A 15,264-nucleotide genomic window follows, 5' to 3' on the forward strand; every position below is an offset into this window, starting at 1 on the left:
GAAACTATTCTAATACATTTTTTGTATTCAACAAATTATTGCTTAGTTGTCACTCAGATATCAATATAATAATAAAAAAAAAATAGAATGAAAACTCCCCAGCAAAATTAAACCCAAACCCTAGAAATTAAACCAAGAAAACCAAAAAACATACTGCAGAACAAAACAGCAAATAGCCTTCAGAATAACTGATAATGCAATTATAATTCTGGTATTCTTTTGATTAAGGAAAGGTGTAAGAAATGGTAACTACTGTATCACAGCTAATGAGCATGTAACTGAGACAAAGCATCCCCACTGTGTACCAGCCAACAGGGTGCAAGTGGGATTTCACTAGGCCCTGGGAAACAGGGTGCATTTTCAGCTCTACTTGCCAGATAACTGTGACTGATTGAAATTCACTCATAAGGCCAGAAGAAAAACATATGAATGCAGAGGGATTGTTGCCGGGGGGGGGGTAAGCTCCAAAAATTAAGTGGGCCTTCCCCTAGTTCAGAAGGCTGTTGCTGACCTGAGCCCCACTGGGAGGACCAGAGAAGGCTGCCCAGAGAAGTTGTGGATGCCTCATCGCTGGAGGTGTTCAAGGCCAGGTTGGATGGAGGCCTGGACAGCCTGATCTGGTGGTTTTTTGCCTACCAACTTCAACAATTCTGTTAATTAAATTCTAAATTTGTGTCAGGGACACTGAGTAGTTAACGCCAACAGCAACTGAACTGTCTGTACATTGAAACACACTGCATCTATTTAATTACACAACACATAATTTCACATTCCATGAATTTTTCCATAATTTTTTTCCATAATTTTTTCCATAATTTTTCATTGCTTTTTGACTTCTCAAAACCCAAAAATATATAATTTAAATCAAACAATTCTTTTAATATAACACACCATAGTTGCCAAAGAGAGGTCTGATGCCCAGTGAAGCCTACTGCAAAGCTACAGTTAATTCAGTGCAGGTGTGTAGTTCTCCTACCTGCAGTCTCTAAGAAGACCTAAACTGTTATGAGAATTACTAACCATGCCTTGTGACTCCTTTCAGACTCATTTCTCCAGCTGTCTTGCCTTCAGAGTTTGCACTCCTATGTATTTTCCGAGCATGGCTAATGGTTTCTGTTGCAAAACAGAAGCAGAGAACCTGCCCTTCAGTGGTTACAGAATTCACCTGAGATAACTTCTTCACCAAATATCCCTCTGCTAGATTCAGCTCTTCATGCATCAGGATCATGGACCAGCACGTCTGCCTGCAGCTGTAGAACGATGCCTAACTCAGGAGGGTGGAGGCATGTGCTGCAGAGATTACTGCAGCTGTACCTGCTGCTATGCAGGGCTCAACGGATTCTGTGACCACACATGGATGCCAAAACCCACAAAAATGCAAATAACAAAAGAAAGCCTTACTTTTTATTGAAAATGTAAAAATCATGTGAATCATGTACAGTATTTTCTCATAAGGAAAATTTTAGCTGTTTCATAACGTTTCACAAAACTGCAAAACATTTTATTTTTATAAAGACTTTTTCATAAAACAAAGATAAAACTAAAGTAGTATTACAAAGCTATTTTCTAAATCTTTGACAGAGAACTGAAAATGTTTAACAGATTAATTCATAAAAGTGGCAGGAGGAAGGACTCTTCCATTTGTAAATCTGCAAGAGGACACACAAAGGTATAGGGGGGCATGGGTCTTTTGTTTCTAAATGTTTAAAATCAAGTGACATGCTAAACAGTACAGACATGGATTCATAGGATGGTACAATGTCTAGGACTGCATTTCTCTACGCTACCTCAAACAGTGCAACAGTGATTCAGTGTAAATCTCTACAGTGTTTCATTGATTCAATACTTGTGTTCAAGTACATGTCCATGAGAATGATCAAAATTCCTACTTCTCTATTTTAATTTTCTTGTTTACAATAGGTTATAAGTTACAGTAGATTATCCCCAACAGTATGATTCTAAATCAAATGAACTGATTTCACAATACATTCTGTAATAACCTGTTCAATAACGTTAGCTTACTCACCTCAACATCTGTTGCAAAACAGAAGATCATTCTGACTCTGAATGCCAAAAATATAATAAAATTAAAAAAGGTTTTATTTCCATATACAACAAAACTATTCAGCTAAATTAAAATAAATTCAAGATAACATGGGGGCTTCTTTTGGCAACAGAGAGATGACCCTATTGAAAATAAACATTTAAAATACTAGTTACTATTCTTTAAAAAAATCTGATAAATGTATCCCAAATTGTTCATATAAAAATTAATTATGAAAACCTCAAGAGGATAAAACAAGTTGGCTTTCTAACCAAAACAATTAAGGATGTCTGGCAGGAAAAAATAAATTAAATTTGATTAAATTATATGTAATCATACTATTTGGTCTGAAGAAGCGTGCATGTGTGTGTATGCGTACGCGCGTGTGTGTGTACATCTGTGTGCGCTTATAAATAACAAGATCGCAAAGAGCTGAGAGCCAGTCAGCCTGACAGAGGTCAACTCCTTTGTTGCATCTTCTGTGCATAGAAGTCCCTGCATGTCTCACAGCAGCGCTGGTACCACCTCATGTCTTGACACAGGTTCTTCTCTCGTATCACTCTGCAGTACACGGGCCACTGGTCTCCCAGGCACTTGAATGTTAAAGCAGCTGTGAAACAACAACAACAAAAAATACACATAATCAGTAGGTTTATTGTGAAGAATCAGGTAACAAAGATGACCAGGACACCAGAGGTGTATCCATGGGTGGGAAAGGAGGACAGATTTAGTTTTTCAGAAAAGAATGACCGCAAATCCTCTTGCTTTCAATATTTTCAACAGTAGATATTTTAGGGCCAGTTCAATTTATAAATTGGATTAAGTCAAGTCACACTGAAAATGACTGGTTTCATGTCATGCAGCTGCCTTCTCACGAGAGAGTTAAGGCAAATTTCTGCCCCACACATAGGCAAGCCCAGCTCTACTGAGGATGGGTCCAAGGCCATTAGGAGACTGCAGAGCCAGCTCTGGCTGAAGCTGTGCTCAGGTGAACATTACCGTTAGAAGCCTCAGCTCTAATTATAACAGAATGTGGTTCCCAGTGAAACCTACATGGGGAAATGCTTTCATCAGAGGCAGGTAAGGAAAAGCAAGAATTAAAGTATGGAGGCTGTTGCTTGTTTCCGTATTCAGCTTTTCCTCAAGAAATGAACACTTTGTGTCATGTTGTCAGTGAACAGAAATTGAACAAAACTACACAACGTTTTACCTAATCTTTCTTTGTAAGTAAAACATCTGATAGAACTTCTCTGCCTACTTTGTTGAAAGGGAAAGAACAAAATTATCTTGCTAGCTTTAGTACTATAGATACCACACAGCAAGGTACTCTTGTAAGTGTAGAGAGTTGAAGGCAGTTAGCAAGTCCCTTTTAATAAAATGTTTTATCTAGGAATATGAGATTTGCTGCATGGAATCAATGAGACTTGATTTACTGGTAAATATATTGTCCAGGCCCAATTATCTCCTTTTGTGTTTTTCTTAAATTTCTGAACTTTATCTCTCCTCTTCACACAAATTCAATTTTTTCTTAATTGCTGGTGAAAATACACAGCTAATGGTGTTACTGTTTTGTATCTGAGTATTTGCTTTATCAAATAGTGTTATTGTGCTCTCTGCATCTGTTGTAGTTTCCATGGAAATAAATAGGAGGCATTACTTTTGGAGTGATCTCCATATTACTGCTTTTCAACTGTGAATCCCTAGCCACCAAATTCTTCCTCTGAAACATTCTAAACTAACAAGGACATCATATTAGCCTGAAAAGCCATTGTCTGATTTATTCTACTGATTCTCATTGATGCTAAAATTATATGGTCCTCTCTAGCAATCATTAACATTCAGATGCAGGCACCTGTTCATTCTTCTAGTTGTTCAAAAATAGTCATATTTCACATATATTGTCTTCTTCCTTTTGAAGTCTTCTTTTACTTCACATATTTGTTTCACTTACTAAGGCCTTTTATAATGGCAATCATATAACAAATTCGTAAATTTATACACTGAGTTATTCCAACTATAGTGCATCCATGCAATTAGTATAGGAAACCAAGGAAATATAAGGCACAAAAAGCACACATCATACTATAATCAATATAAATACTGAACTGAAAAAAAAAAGTCAATCGTTTTAATAGAAGTCAACGTGAAAGTGGGAGTATATTTAAAGCTGAATAGAGACAGGTGGTGTAACCCACATTGACTTCCAGCAGCCCTACCCTCAGATCCAGAGGATCCATGTGGCATGATAGGAAACAAAGTGGATGACAAAATGATCAATATATTTAAGTGAAACTTTGGCTTATGATTTTGGAGATCTTAATGTTTCCAGTGGACTGAATTTGGACTCCTGCTGCATGAAGTGGACTAGTAGATTACGAATAATTCCTATAACCCATTCTACAAGGACAACATAGTCCTTTTGTTTTGTGAATTTCACATTAAGTCTAATTCTAATCTATCTCAGGCTGCATTCTTTTTCTGTGAAACTTAGTGGTTCATTTTACTCTGTGAAACAAAGTTTCTTGTACTTTACTGGATGGGGAGTGTCAGTGTTGGGGAGCTGGCCTCTTCTTTGGGATCTGTTGAACAAAGTATGAAGGGCAGCTTTACAACAGTGAAATTGTTGAGGGAAGTTCTGTAAGCAACAGCTGTCATCTCATCAAGCAAACTGAAACAATGACCACTGCACAGAATTGTTTACAGGTTAAAAGCTTCAAAGAGAAATACCGTTTCCTCACTCAAAGGAACAATTACACTCAGCCTGAAATGTTAGACTTGCTTTCCATGCAGAAGTAATCTATTTGACAGGAGAGTTTATCTTAACAAGGGCTCTGGAAAATAATCTGGAAAGGGTATGCTGTCCTACAGAAAGCTTTTGAATAATGTCCCAGTCATGCTCAAGAAGAAGGTGAACATTGTAGGGAGCTAATGGTAAGACCACCATCAACACCTCACCAGTAAATGACAATTAAAATAATCAACAGATCAGATTATGCAGTAAAATAATTGAGACCAACAGAGACATCAGTTTCTCCTGGAACAGTAAATCTCTTCCTGTTAGCAGTTTTCTTTCATATGTTTTATTGCATTAGTCACAGATTATAGAAATCTGTACTAAAGACAAGTAGAAAGAAAAATTTGTATTGAGGAACAATGCCTCTTATCTGACAAATATAATGAAAACATGATGTGCAGAGCTTTTAAAGAGAAAACCAGGGATATTCCTACTTTAGAAATGTTTGACAAAATTTAGTGGAAAAAGAAACAAATCCTTAGCCCTAAAATAAACTTAATTTCATGTAGGATGTTTTGATTCCATGATATCATGCAGTCTCTTAACATAATCCTTCCCTGGATAATAAAACTCTTTACCATCCTGAGGTACAACCTCTCATACACACAGTGGAAAAGTGAGGCAGAGAAAGAAGTCTCCACGTAGAATTTGCATTTCCTGAGTCCCGGTCCTGTTTTAAATTCATCATTGCTCTATGGAGAAAAAAACATAAAACCAAATTTCCAGTAAGAATGTGTCATTTTGGCTGCTTACCTAACCTGGGTGATGTTATTGTGTTAACATTAATTTTCTCATTGCAGGGGTGGAGATGACAGGGTCTGTAGGCAGCAGGCTTTTCTGAGGAAAAACATTCATTGCCATGCCTTCCTGTAATCTTGTGCATGCATTGAATGACTCGGGACTGCATTCCTTTGCCACAGGTAACAGAGCACTGAAACACACAGAAGACAGACATTCGTTGTAAAGGTATTTTTGCCTGCAAAACATGAAGTGAAATGGCAGTCCAGCTGAAGCCAATGGCTGTTACTGCAATCTGAGATTTCTACCTTCCATTCAATTACCTTAACAAAAATACATTAAAAAACATAAACAAATGGCAGTACCACTGAAAGACCAATTCCTTCACACTGTGTCTGCCAAAATCCATTTTGCAGAGTCAGTGTTGAAACTGAAATGTAGCAACCTGCATGACAGAATAAAGTGTTTTCTCCTTTATTTGTTTTCTAGTTTATTGTTAGAATGGAGGTGAGAGTGATGGAACAGAATGCTGACAGAGAGAAGCATCTTGAAATAACCCGTTATTCCCTCTGCCAATGCATTAGTGCTCTTTCCACTGAGCAGAATGTTTGCCTCCTTCTCCTGCCTTTACTTCCCACTTCATTGTTTTCACGTCCCACAAATAAAACGCATGCAATCAGTGAGACACTACACCTAGCTTTTAATCACCCTTCCCTGCTTGTTTCCACAGTGAATGAAGCAAGAAAACAGCCAAGTACTGTAACAATCATAATGTCCTACTTTTATTGCAGTAACATAGCAAGATAGAATGATAAGCTGGGTAATGCTTTACAAACACATACAAAACTTGTCCCAAACAAACAAGTTATACCTTTTCCCCGACTTCAAAATATGAACAAAACTTCACAGCACACAAAGTATTGTTTGTCCACTTGCATACGTTCAGTTGCATTTGACTACAAATACATTGAAGAAAAAAAGAAAAGAGCTGCAATTTGCTCCTATGTGCTACCGATTTTGACTCATATCTCAAATTTCATTCAGTTATGGAGACTTTCATAACAGATCATCTTCAAGTATTAATCAATTTCTTGCAATGAATGGTGTAAGCACTGGCTGACAACTTATACATCAATACCCATATAATCCTGGAAACACTTTATTCTTTAAAAAATAATAATTAAATATTCATAAAATATTTCCTTTGGAGACTTCATGAAGCAGCTGGAAAAGTATTGAAATAAGGGAAAAAGACAAGGAGCACGTCCTGTAACAACAGTGCCTTTCCAACCACCCTCCCTCTCAAGATGGAGATAGAAAAGTAGAGTTTACCAAGCCCCCAGAAGAAGAATAGATTTTGAGTGTAGGAAGCAGTAAAGGGGTTTTTATCCATTCCTTTCACCATCTGTGTGTATTTGCAAGCAATGTTGGTAGAAGGAAAGATTTACACATTCCAAATAGGAAATAGGTGGCTTAAGAGGGGTTAGACTCACGTTTCACTCCTAAAGTGGCAAAAGAAACAGGGATATATACTTATATGGTGTTTTCAGAAAGTATTAACAAGGTCCAAAGCAACACTTCATCTTGTAAACAGATTAAATTAAACGCTGGCACTCTATAGATGCAGTAAGTGGACTTGATTTTGCTTTTCAATGTTGTACATCAGGAGAAACTCCACAAAGTCAGTAAAGTTATTACAATTATTTACAAAGTTAATCAGATATTGCCTGTGTGGTTCAAGGCTTACAAAGACATTCAATTAGGAATACACAGTTGTCTGTTCAGTAGCAACCATGATTTAACAAATGAACGAATATACTGATTACAGGAGGAAATCCAGCTAGTACTGTAGCTGTCCCTAAAGAGAAGACTCATCAACTTTTAGTTTAGTAGGCTGCTTTTTAATTGTGTGAGAAAAAGACTCAGACAGAATTTATTTTCTTGAATTATCTACTATTTTCCTGTGCAGCTAAAAAGACTATGACCTTCTACAATGGCAAACATTATATATGTAGTATTACACACATAGATACCCAAATTAAATCACCTGCTGTGGCCAGAACACTTATCTTAATCTTGATAAAATTCCAGCCACTGGTTAGATTCCTCTCTCCATAAGTTCAGAGAGGTTTCTCCTTAGATTGTTGTAGTAGACTGGCATGTGAGACAATGGAATAGTAAACTTAAAAAAAAAAAAAAAAGACAAACCTAGAAATGAAGGTAAGAAGAAGGTGTAATGACTCTTTAAAGACTATCACAAAATTTAGGGTAATTTTGCACAGAGTATTGTATTCCTTCTCTTCAATAAAACATTTTCCTTTTAAAAAACCAGAGCTAGTTTGTGAAATTAAAATATGTATGCATCTTTTATTACCTACAGAGATGGAAGACAGGAAGATGGACCTGGTACATATGATCTCTTAAAAATAATCTATCTGCCCTTATTTTTGTTTATCCTAAAATGAGCAAGTGCAACCTTGCCATCTGGAGTACTGACAGGAAGTGAGGTGGTTTATCTGCTAACTGACAGTGCATAACAGTGCCTCCTTGTGAAGGTGCCCATGCAGAGAGCACTCTGCCAGCAGCCAAATCTTATCTCTATCAAATGGGCACTGGTCTGAAACCTTTTACTGCCACTGAGACAATCACAACAAGCAAACAGATCCCTCTCAGGTAATCACTGTGTAGGCCCTTCATTTCTATACAGACAAGCAAAAATTTGGTTTTAAAAGCTTAAGGGGCAAATTAACATCTCCTTAATGATGGAACCTTTGTGAGATATTTCAAAGAGCTCTATGAAGCATTACAATGTAGTTTTCATGCAAAGATGTATGCATCTTCCACACAATTAATTTCCATGTTACATGACCTACTTGTTATCATACAAATTTTAGAACAGGAAAATGACTCTGTAGTGTAATAAAATTATAGGTTTCAGTAAAGATAGACAGTATTTGCAAAGCAAGAAACAAATTATTTTCTTCCTCTTTTCCTCCCCTTTTCCTCTTCTTTTACCTACTTTTCATAGAAATGTACTAAATTCTAGCTTTGTATTTATTGCTATCTTATAAAAATGAGAAATTTAATTAAGTCTGGAAAGATGTTCAGGGAAAACTGTGAAGAGGCAGGGCTACCACATTGATTTGCCATCTAAAACATTAAAAGCCAGCCTGATAAGTTTATGAGTAAGAAGGCTTTTCCCCAAAACCGCTAGTGTTTTAAACTCCATCTTATAACCAGGCTGTGCTTTACCCTCGTCACACATCATCATTAGCAGCAGTGGTGTCGGAGTTCAGAATTAGAATTCTACTCACTGGATGCCAGAAAAAAATATTAGAAAAAAATCAATTTACCTTTGCTATATTATGTCACATTCAAAGTAGTATGAAATATAATACCTTCTAGCAAAATTTAAACATGGAGTAGATACAAACAGAGCAAATGAACTGTTTTAGTCATTTTAAAAGCACCTGAAAATAAAATGAAAATTTTCAGATATCCCATATTATTTGTATAAAATTAGGGAAAACATACCTCAGGTATGGCATTTAGCAGTGGAATTTGCTAGTGACGTGGGACAGAGAGATTTCTACTTGTCTCCATGAACTGGTCATACACCTGAGTTTGTGCTACATACACAACAGCCAACTGCTTGCACAACCAAGAGCAGCCACTAAATACTGGAGGACAAAACATATCCACAACATTCTTCTTTTTGACTCTGCAAGTGTATAGACTCATTCCAATTTCTCCAGAAGATGTCTCAATTTCTGCAAACCAGCTAGATGCAGTGCAGAGCAACAGCTCTGACCCTAACTGTGAAACTCACTTCATTACATATGTATCTTTACTTTTGAACTCCATACACAAATGTCTCCTAACCTTACCTCACTTCTGGATTTTTCTCACTGAAAATGCTCAGCTTGAGGGAAATAGAGCTCACTGGATATGCAAGTATCACATTTTAGTTAGAACATCTAGTACGTAGTCAAAGCTGCATAGGTTCTGTAGAGTTTCTGAGCTTAAAACTCTAACAAGATTTTCAGTTTACAGCAATATTTTCACTTTCACATTCTAAGCTGTAAATTAAATCATAATGTAGTCCATCTGTCAATACTGATTTTTCCACATACATATGTATTGCATATAAATGAGTACAAAAAATGTAAAGTTTATTTAAATAAAATTTTCAGAAAATGCCAACTCCAAATCAATCTGTATGAACTTTCATAGATTCAGTAGATCTCAGGTTAATTTCAAGCCACATCTTTTAGGATGAGTGAAGAGAGAATGTTTTTCTATAGCTCTTCACCTACACCTCCCAAATACACACTTGCACATGCTATACTTTATTTATTTTTGTGGTGGTTAATTATATTTTTATTTTGACTGTTTAGATGACCTACACCTTAAGGCTATGTAGCTGATGAGCAAAAATTCCTGTAGGACAACTGTGTTTGTAGGTTTAGACTAAATGTTCTAATATGCAGCCAGAGGGTTTTTTTATGTGGCTGTTAATCTGTTCATTTTGGACATAGTCCTAAAAGTACTGTAAAACCATTCAAGCAGCAAGACATGTAAAACATTCCTGTTAAAGATTACAAAAAAATCTTGGCTAAATATAGTTAAGAGGGTTTTTTTTTGTTTGTTTGTTTGTTTTTAAGAAAGAAAAGGGTTTTTTTCTTTCAAATAAGATTTACCCACACTATTTGAATTTTGTCCTACTTTTAGAACTTCTTTTAGACATAATTTCAAGGACTGAAATCTAGGTGTTAAATACAACAATCGTTACACTTGGCATGCACACCAGTTACCCAAGATTCCTTCTTTCTTTTCCCTGCCAAAGATATATATTCTGGAGAGGATACATATTCCCATGGCCAACAGCTGAGGAAGGTGCTGTAATGCCTTGGCTGCTTCCAGCTGGCCTTTGAAAGAAGTAGGAATTCCTAAATTAAGGGAAAAATTGTCAGACTGTAATGGCAAAAATGCATCCTTCTGCCAAGACAACAGGCAATCACTGCAAAGGCTGATACAATCCACAATGAAAAATCCAATCTGTGGCCATATTAACAGAATTGACTTGGACAATTTACATTCAAGAAAAAGTGGATTGTTCAATAAAAGGTTTTACAAGTCTAAGTAGCATTAAAAGTGGAGAGGGATGTGCTCGTAAGAAAACTCAATGATGAGTTCGACTGGAAATTATTAGCAGAGCATTCCTAGTCATATATGCACAGGTTCATCAGTTCCATCATTCAAGTAGCTTCAACCTTTTAATAAAGTAAGTGTGAAACAAGGATAGCAAGCAATTAAATACTAGCAACAGGATTTGTATTTTCTATCATGCTCACAACCTTTTTGTATATTCTTATTCTTTTTGTATATTCTTATTCTTAAAGGTTACTAAATAAAGTAAATAATCTGTAATTTACTTAGACATTTTTTTTATGAGACTATTTGTGAGTAGTGAGACTAACCCAAAAAAGAGACTAGTAGTTTTAAATATAATACTAAGTTTGAGTTCTTCTATGCATAATTTCCAGGAAGGTCTTTCTGCCTCTCTCATTTCTGACACACCCAATACCTCAGTCTGTGAATGCCAAATTTAAAATTCAGAACTTGTGCTGAAAAAAAATCTGCTGTGGGTCTCCTAAGTTTAGGAAGTTTTAGTTCTCCTTATTTCTTTTTCTTTTTCTTTCTTTCTCTGTCTCTCTCTTTCTCACTTTCTCTGCTTCTTCTTTTTTTTCCCTTTCTCTTTCTTCCAAATGCTTTCTTGCTTATTGATCAGTATTGGGTAACTGTTCAAAAGACATGAGATTTGAAAGGAAGATAGACAGCCCCAGCCCACCTTTGACAAGGTGGACTAGAGACAGGCCTCATGAAGAGGAAGTCCTCATCATCTAGTCTCAGGAACCTGGAGCTAGCTTTCTCTTCTCTATTTTTTTAGTCATTGTTAGCTTCACATGGGGATTACCTATGCTGTTTGGTGGAAGATGAGAAACTGCCCTTGGTAACAAGACAAAAAGCAGCTGACAGTTTACAATTAAGATTTGACTGTGGAAAATTGCATGGAATTTGGCTTTACATGATTACTACAGAAATGACAAAAAAAAAAGTCATTTTTAATAGGATGGCATACAGAAGTTTCTCTATCAACAATCTATGCTGTAGACCAGCATTAATAATTTACTCTGAATTAATAGTGGGACTTGACAGGTGTCAATCTTAACAGCCATACTGGACTTAACTCAGAAATAGTATATTATTTGTCCACATGGAGACCCAGGTTCAGTTTCCTGCTCTTTTTTTTTTTTTTTTTTTTGGATGAACTAGGTACAGTCTCCCACTGCTTGACTGGGTAAGCTTGAATAAGCTTGAGTATTTCAGTGAGAGTAATAATTTTGTCAAGACAGGAAGCCTGCTGACATTCCTCCTTGAGATTTGCAGTGTTGGGTTAATTCACAAAATCCTACACAGTGTTTTGAGGGGTGAACTTAGAGACTGGGTAACAGTAGGACGCACCACCTCCTGTGAGATGAAGAGTACTGGTGGGACATATGATCTCATGCTTGGGGGAGATTTATACTGCAATGTACTTACTGGTTATATAAGGATATGTAGAAGACCCTTGGATGTGGAAGGAAAAATCTCTTGAAAGATAAGGAATTTTTAACATGGACTATTAGATAGTTTTGGATCTCTTTGAAACCAAGAAAAGAGCAAATTGAAAGGGTATTTTTTTTCTCATCAATTCTTTACTGACTTAAAACTCTTTATCATGTAGACTTTCCTTTTCTGCACAGAATTCTGATCACTAATTTATTATTCTTCTAAAAATGCTAACTTAAAAGTTCCTGAAATATTCATAATGAACACTAAGTTTCCGCTTAAAATTGCAAAAGTTCAGTGTATGATAACCTGAAATCCTGATCCACAGAAACAACAGACTGTTGTTTTTATTTGTTTGTTTGTAATTTCAAGTAAAGCTGCCCAGCTTAAACATGTATCTCTCCTTAGTCATGACAAATACTCTCAAAATCAACTGAAGACCATCACAGTTTATACACCTATAGGTTTCTGAGTCATATGAAGACTCAATTTTTATTTTCCCAGTTTTGTAAACTATATTTCTTCTTCATGCTTTTTTTAAAGGCAATATACATACAAATCTGAAACTAAATATTCAACTTAATTTTTTTGGTAATAAAATAGATCTGCGATGGTTGCGATATTCAGAGATGAGGGAAGTAAAAGCTAACCATTATTTAGGATCTTTACTATCCAGTCAACAGAGCAAACATCTTTAATCATGAGCCCTTCTACAATGCTTGTATATTGTTTCTAATATTTTTACAATTCTAGAGATACGATATGCTTGTCTAAAGCTTTATGTTATTTCTAAAGGGTGTCAGAAAAGAAACTGGAAGGAGCCAATTATTTGTTAGAGCCATGTGATAAAAATGCAGTTCATAACTGCTTAAGAGGGCTGATACTTAGATTCAATATTATACTGCCCACACTTGGTAAAAATTCCTTTCTGTAGCATTCTGTATGTAGCACTGCCACTAGTGCTTACTGGTAAGTAAGACATAATAATACCTAACATTTTCACATGTGAGAATTCACTAAATTGTATTTTCACAGAAGATTACTTTCTATTGATTATAACTATCAAATAAGAAAAGAAGAATACGATAATATGGTAGCAGTTAGTTTTGAAGACATCATAATTACCTTTCTTTTTTTTTTAATAGGTCTATGTTGTTTTGGATGAATGAAAACAAATCCTTAAAAACACTTTGAGAAATTAGTCTTTGAATATATAATTTGATATTAGCATATATCACAAAACTGCTGTATAGTAATCCTTCCAGGGAAAATCACAGCTCATCAGGATATATATTTAGTTAAATGGTTATGGCATTTCTAATGAAATGACAATTCAAAGAACCCACTAAGAACATAAATAAAAAGTCACAGGAGAAGAAAAATCTCCATGAAACACTTTTCTTTCCAAAATTTCCATGGTTTATATATTTAACTTTCAGAAATTAAAGAAATATATGTCAAAGGCTGTTTTGTATCACATAAAATTAAGTATTTGACTATAAATGGAATCATGACATACAGCACTCACATTTTTATTCCAGTAATACTAAAAGTAAATGAAATAGCTCTTCCTTAACAATGACTTTATTTCCATTCAGTATATTTACCAAATTTTAAATCATGAAGATCTTAAGTGTTAGCAAGTAATTAAGTCAAATGGATGTGAAAGATATTCAGAGAAAAACAAATAAACTAATTGTGTCTGTTTAAGAGAAAACTGAACCTTAAGGTTATTTTGTCTAAAATACTATGATCTCACATACAGGTCATTACTTATGAAATAACAACAAAACAACCACAATCAAAACAAAAAAATAATAAAAAAATATAAAAGAGAAACAAGGAAAATGAAGTAGAATATTACTTAAAATTATGAGCAAGACCTCATTAATTTTCTCTTCACGGTGTCTAGATGCAATCAATGCAAGAAAATGGATCTCCAGAAAATTCTATATTAATAGGATAATTGTAGTAAAATGAAACAATTTTATTATGTATTATGAGGTCATCCAAAGGTATGAATGTCATTAAAGAACTATCAGAAAGCCAGGAAACAGACAATGTTAATCAATCTTAGTTGTTGTGATCCTTTGATAAATTCATCGAAGAATGATCACTACTCTTGTTTGAACTCTGTTCTATGTCAGCTTTAGTGGAGATACTTGTAGCAAGATTACATGAGGGAACTCTGGACATTAAATGTAATTCTGTGAATAACATCCTGAAAGATAATACAGAAAAGTAAATCTTTCTTCCAGTATTTAAAAATTACAAATAGTAAAAATAATTTCAAATTGTGTATAACAAGAGGTTATTACAAAACAGTAAAAAGTGAGAATCATATAGAATAAAACAAAGTAACAAACAAGAAACAATAATAAATATTTTTGCAGCAAAACAAGAACTGCATAAAGGATCAAGTTTATCTCAAGCATGAACACCTGACAGTATTATCTACATTAACTTATGAAAGATAGGATGAAAAATGCATGAAAGAAAAAAGTTTTCCAACACACTGAAATCATCTAGATCCCACAAGAGCAGAAGGATTACATAAATGCTAGCAGAATCCAAGTCAAAAAGCTAAATGAGTTACACTTTGGCAGACAATACAGACAGAGATGCTGATGAAAACATCTGGAAGGACAGAGATGATCTTAGAGATGGAGATACACAAGGCAAAAGAATGCCTACTGGGCTAAGTCTCAGTACTGGACTGAGTAACTGAATTTTCCTGCACACATTGACACCTTTGGAATGATTTGTCAGCTATCAAAAAAAAAAAAATCTAGGCATCATCATGAACAGAGCAATTATATGATTTGTGCAATATGTATCACCAAGCAAAAGCAAGAAAGACGACTGTGACAGAAAACAAGGTAATGAACATGCAGCAAAAGCTTACACTGAAAATATAAAAAAAACTTGCAGTTGAAAATGTCAGGGAGCACTGTTCCCCAAATTTGGGACGAGCCACGAAATGCTAGATAAACTGCAGTGTTTTCCCGTTGTATACTGAGATAATATCTACTTCTTTACACCTTAGCCTCAGGTATATCATCAGTCATTGTAACAT

General features: G+C 35.3%; 1 protein-coding gene across 1 annotated transcript in view; it reads right to left on the reverse strand.

Moving 5' to 3' along the window:
* Positions 1,391-15,264, reverse strand: part of ADAMTS19 (ADAM metallopeptidase with thrombospondin type 1 motif 19) — a 161,603-nt gene continuing 147,729 nt past the window's right edge. The window contains exons 22-23 of the mRNA XM_021381171.1: positions 5,592-5,769; positions 1,391-2,654 (exon numbers count right to left, since the gene is read on the reverse strand). Of these exons, the coding sequence (XP_021236846.1) occupies positions 2,503-2,654; positions 5,592-5,769 (330 nt within the window). The 3' untranslated portion in view covers positions 1,391-2,502. The remainder of the gene's footprint in view (positions 2,655-5,591; positions 5,770-15,264) is intronic.

This window comes from Numida meleagris, chromosome Z (genome assembly GCF_002078875.1).
Source record: "Numida meleagris isolate 19003 breed g44 Domestic line chromosome Z, NumMel1.0, whole genome shotgun sequence".
Lineage (NCBI taxonomy): Eukaryota > Metazoa > Chordata > Aves > Galliformes > Numididae > Numida > Numida meleagris.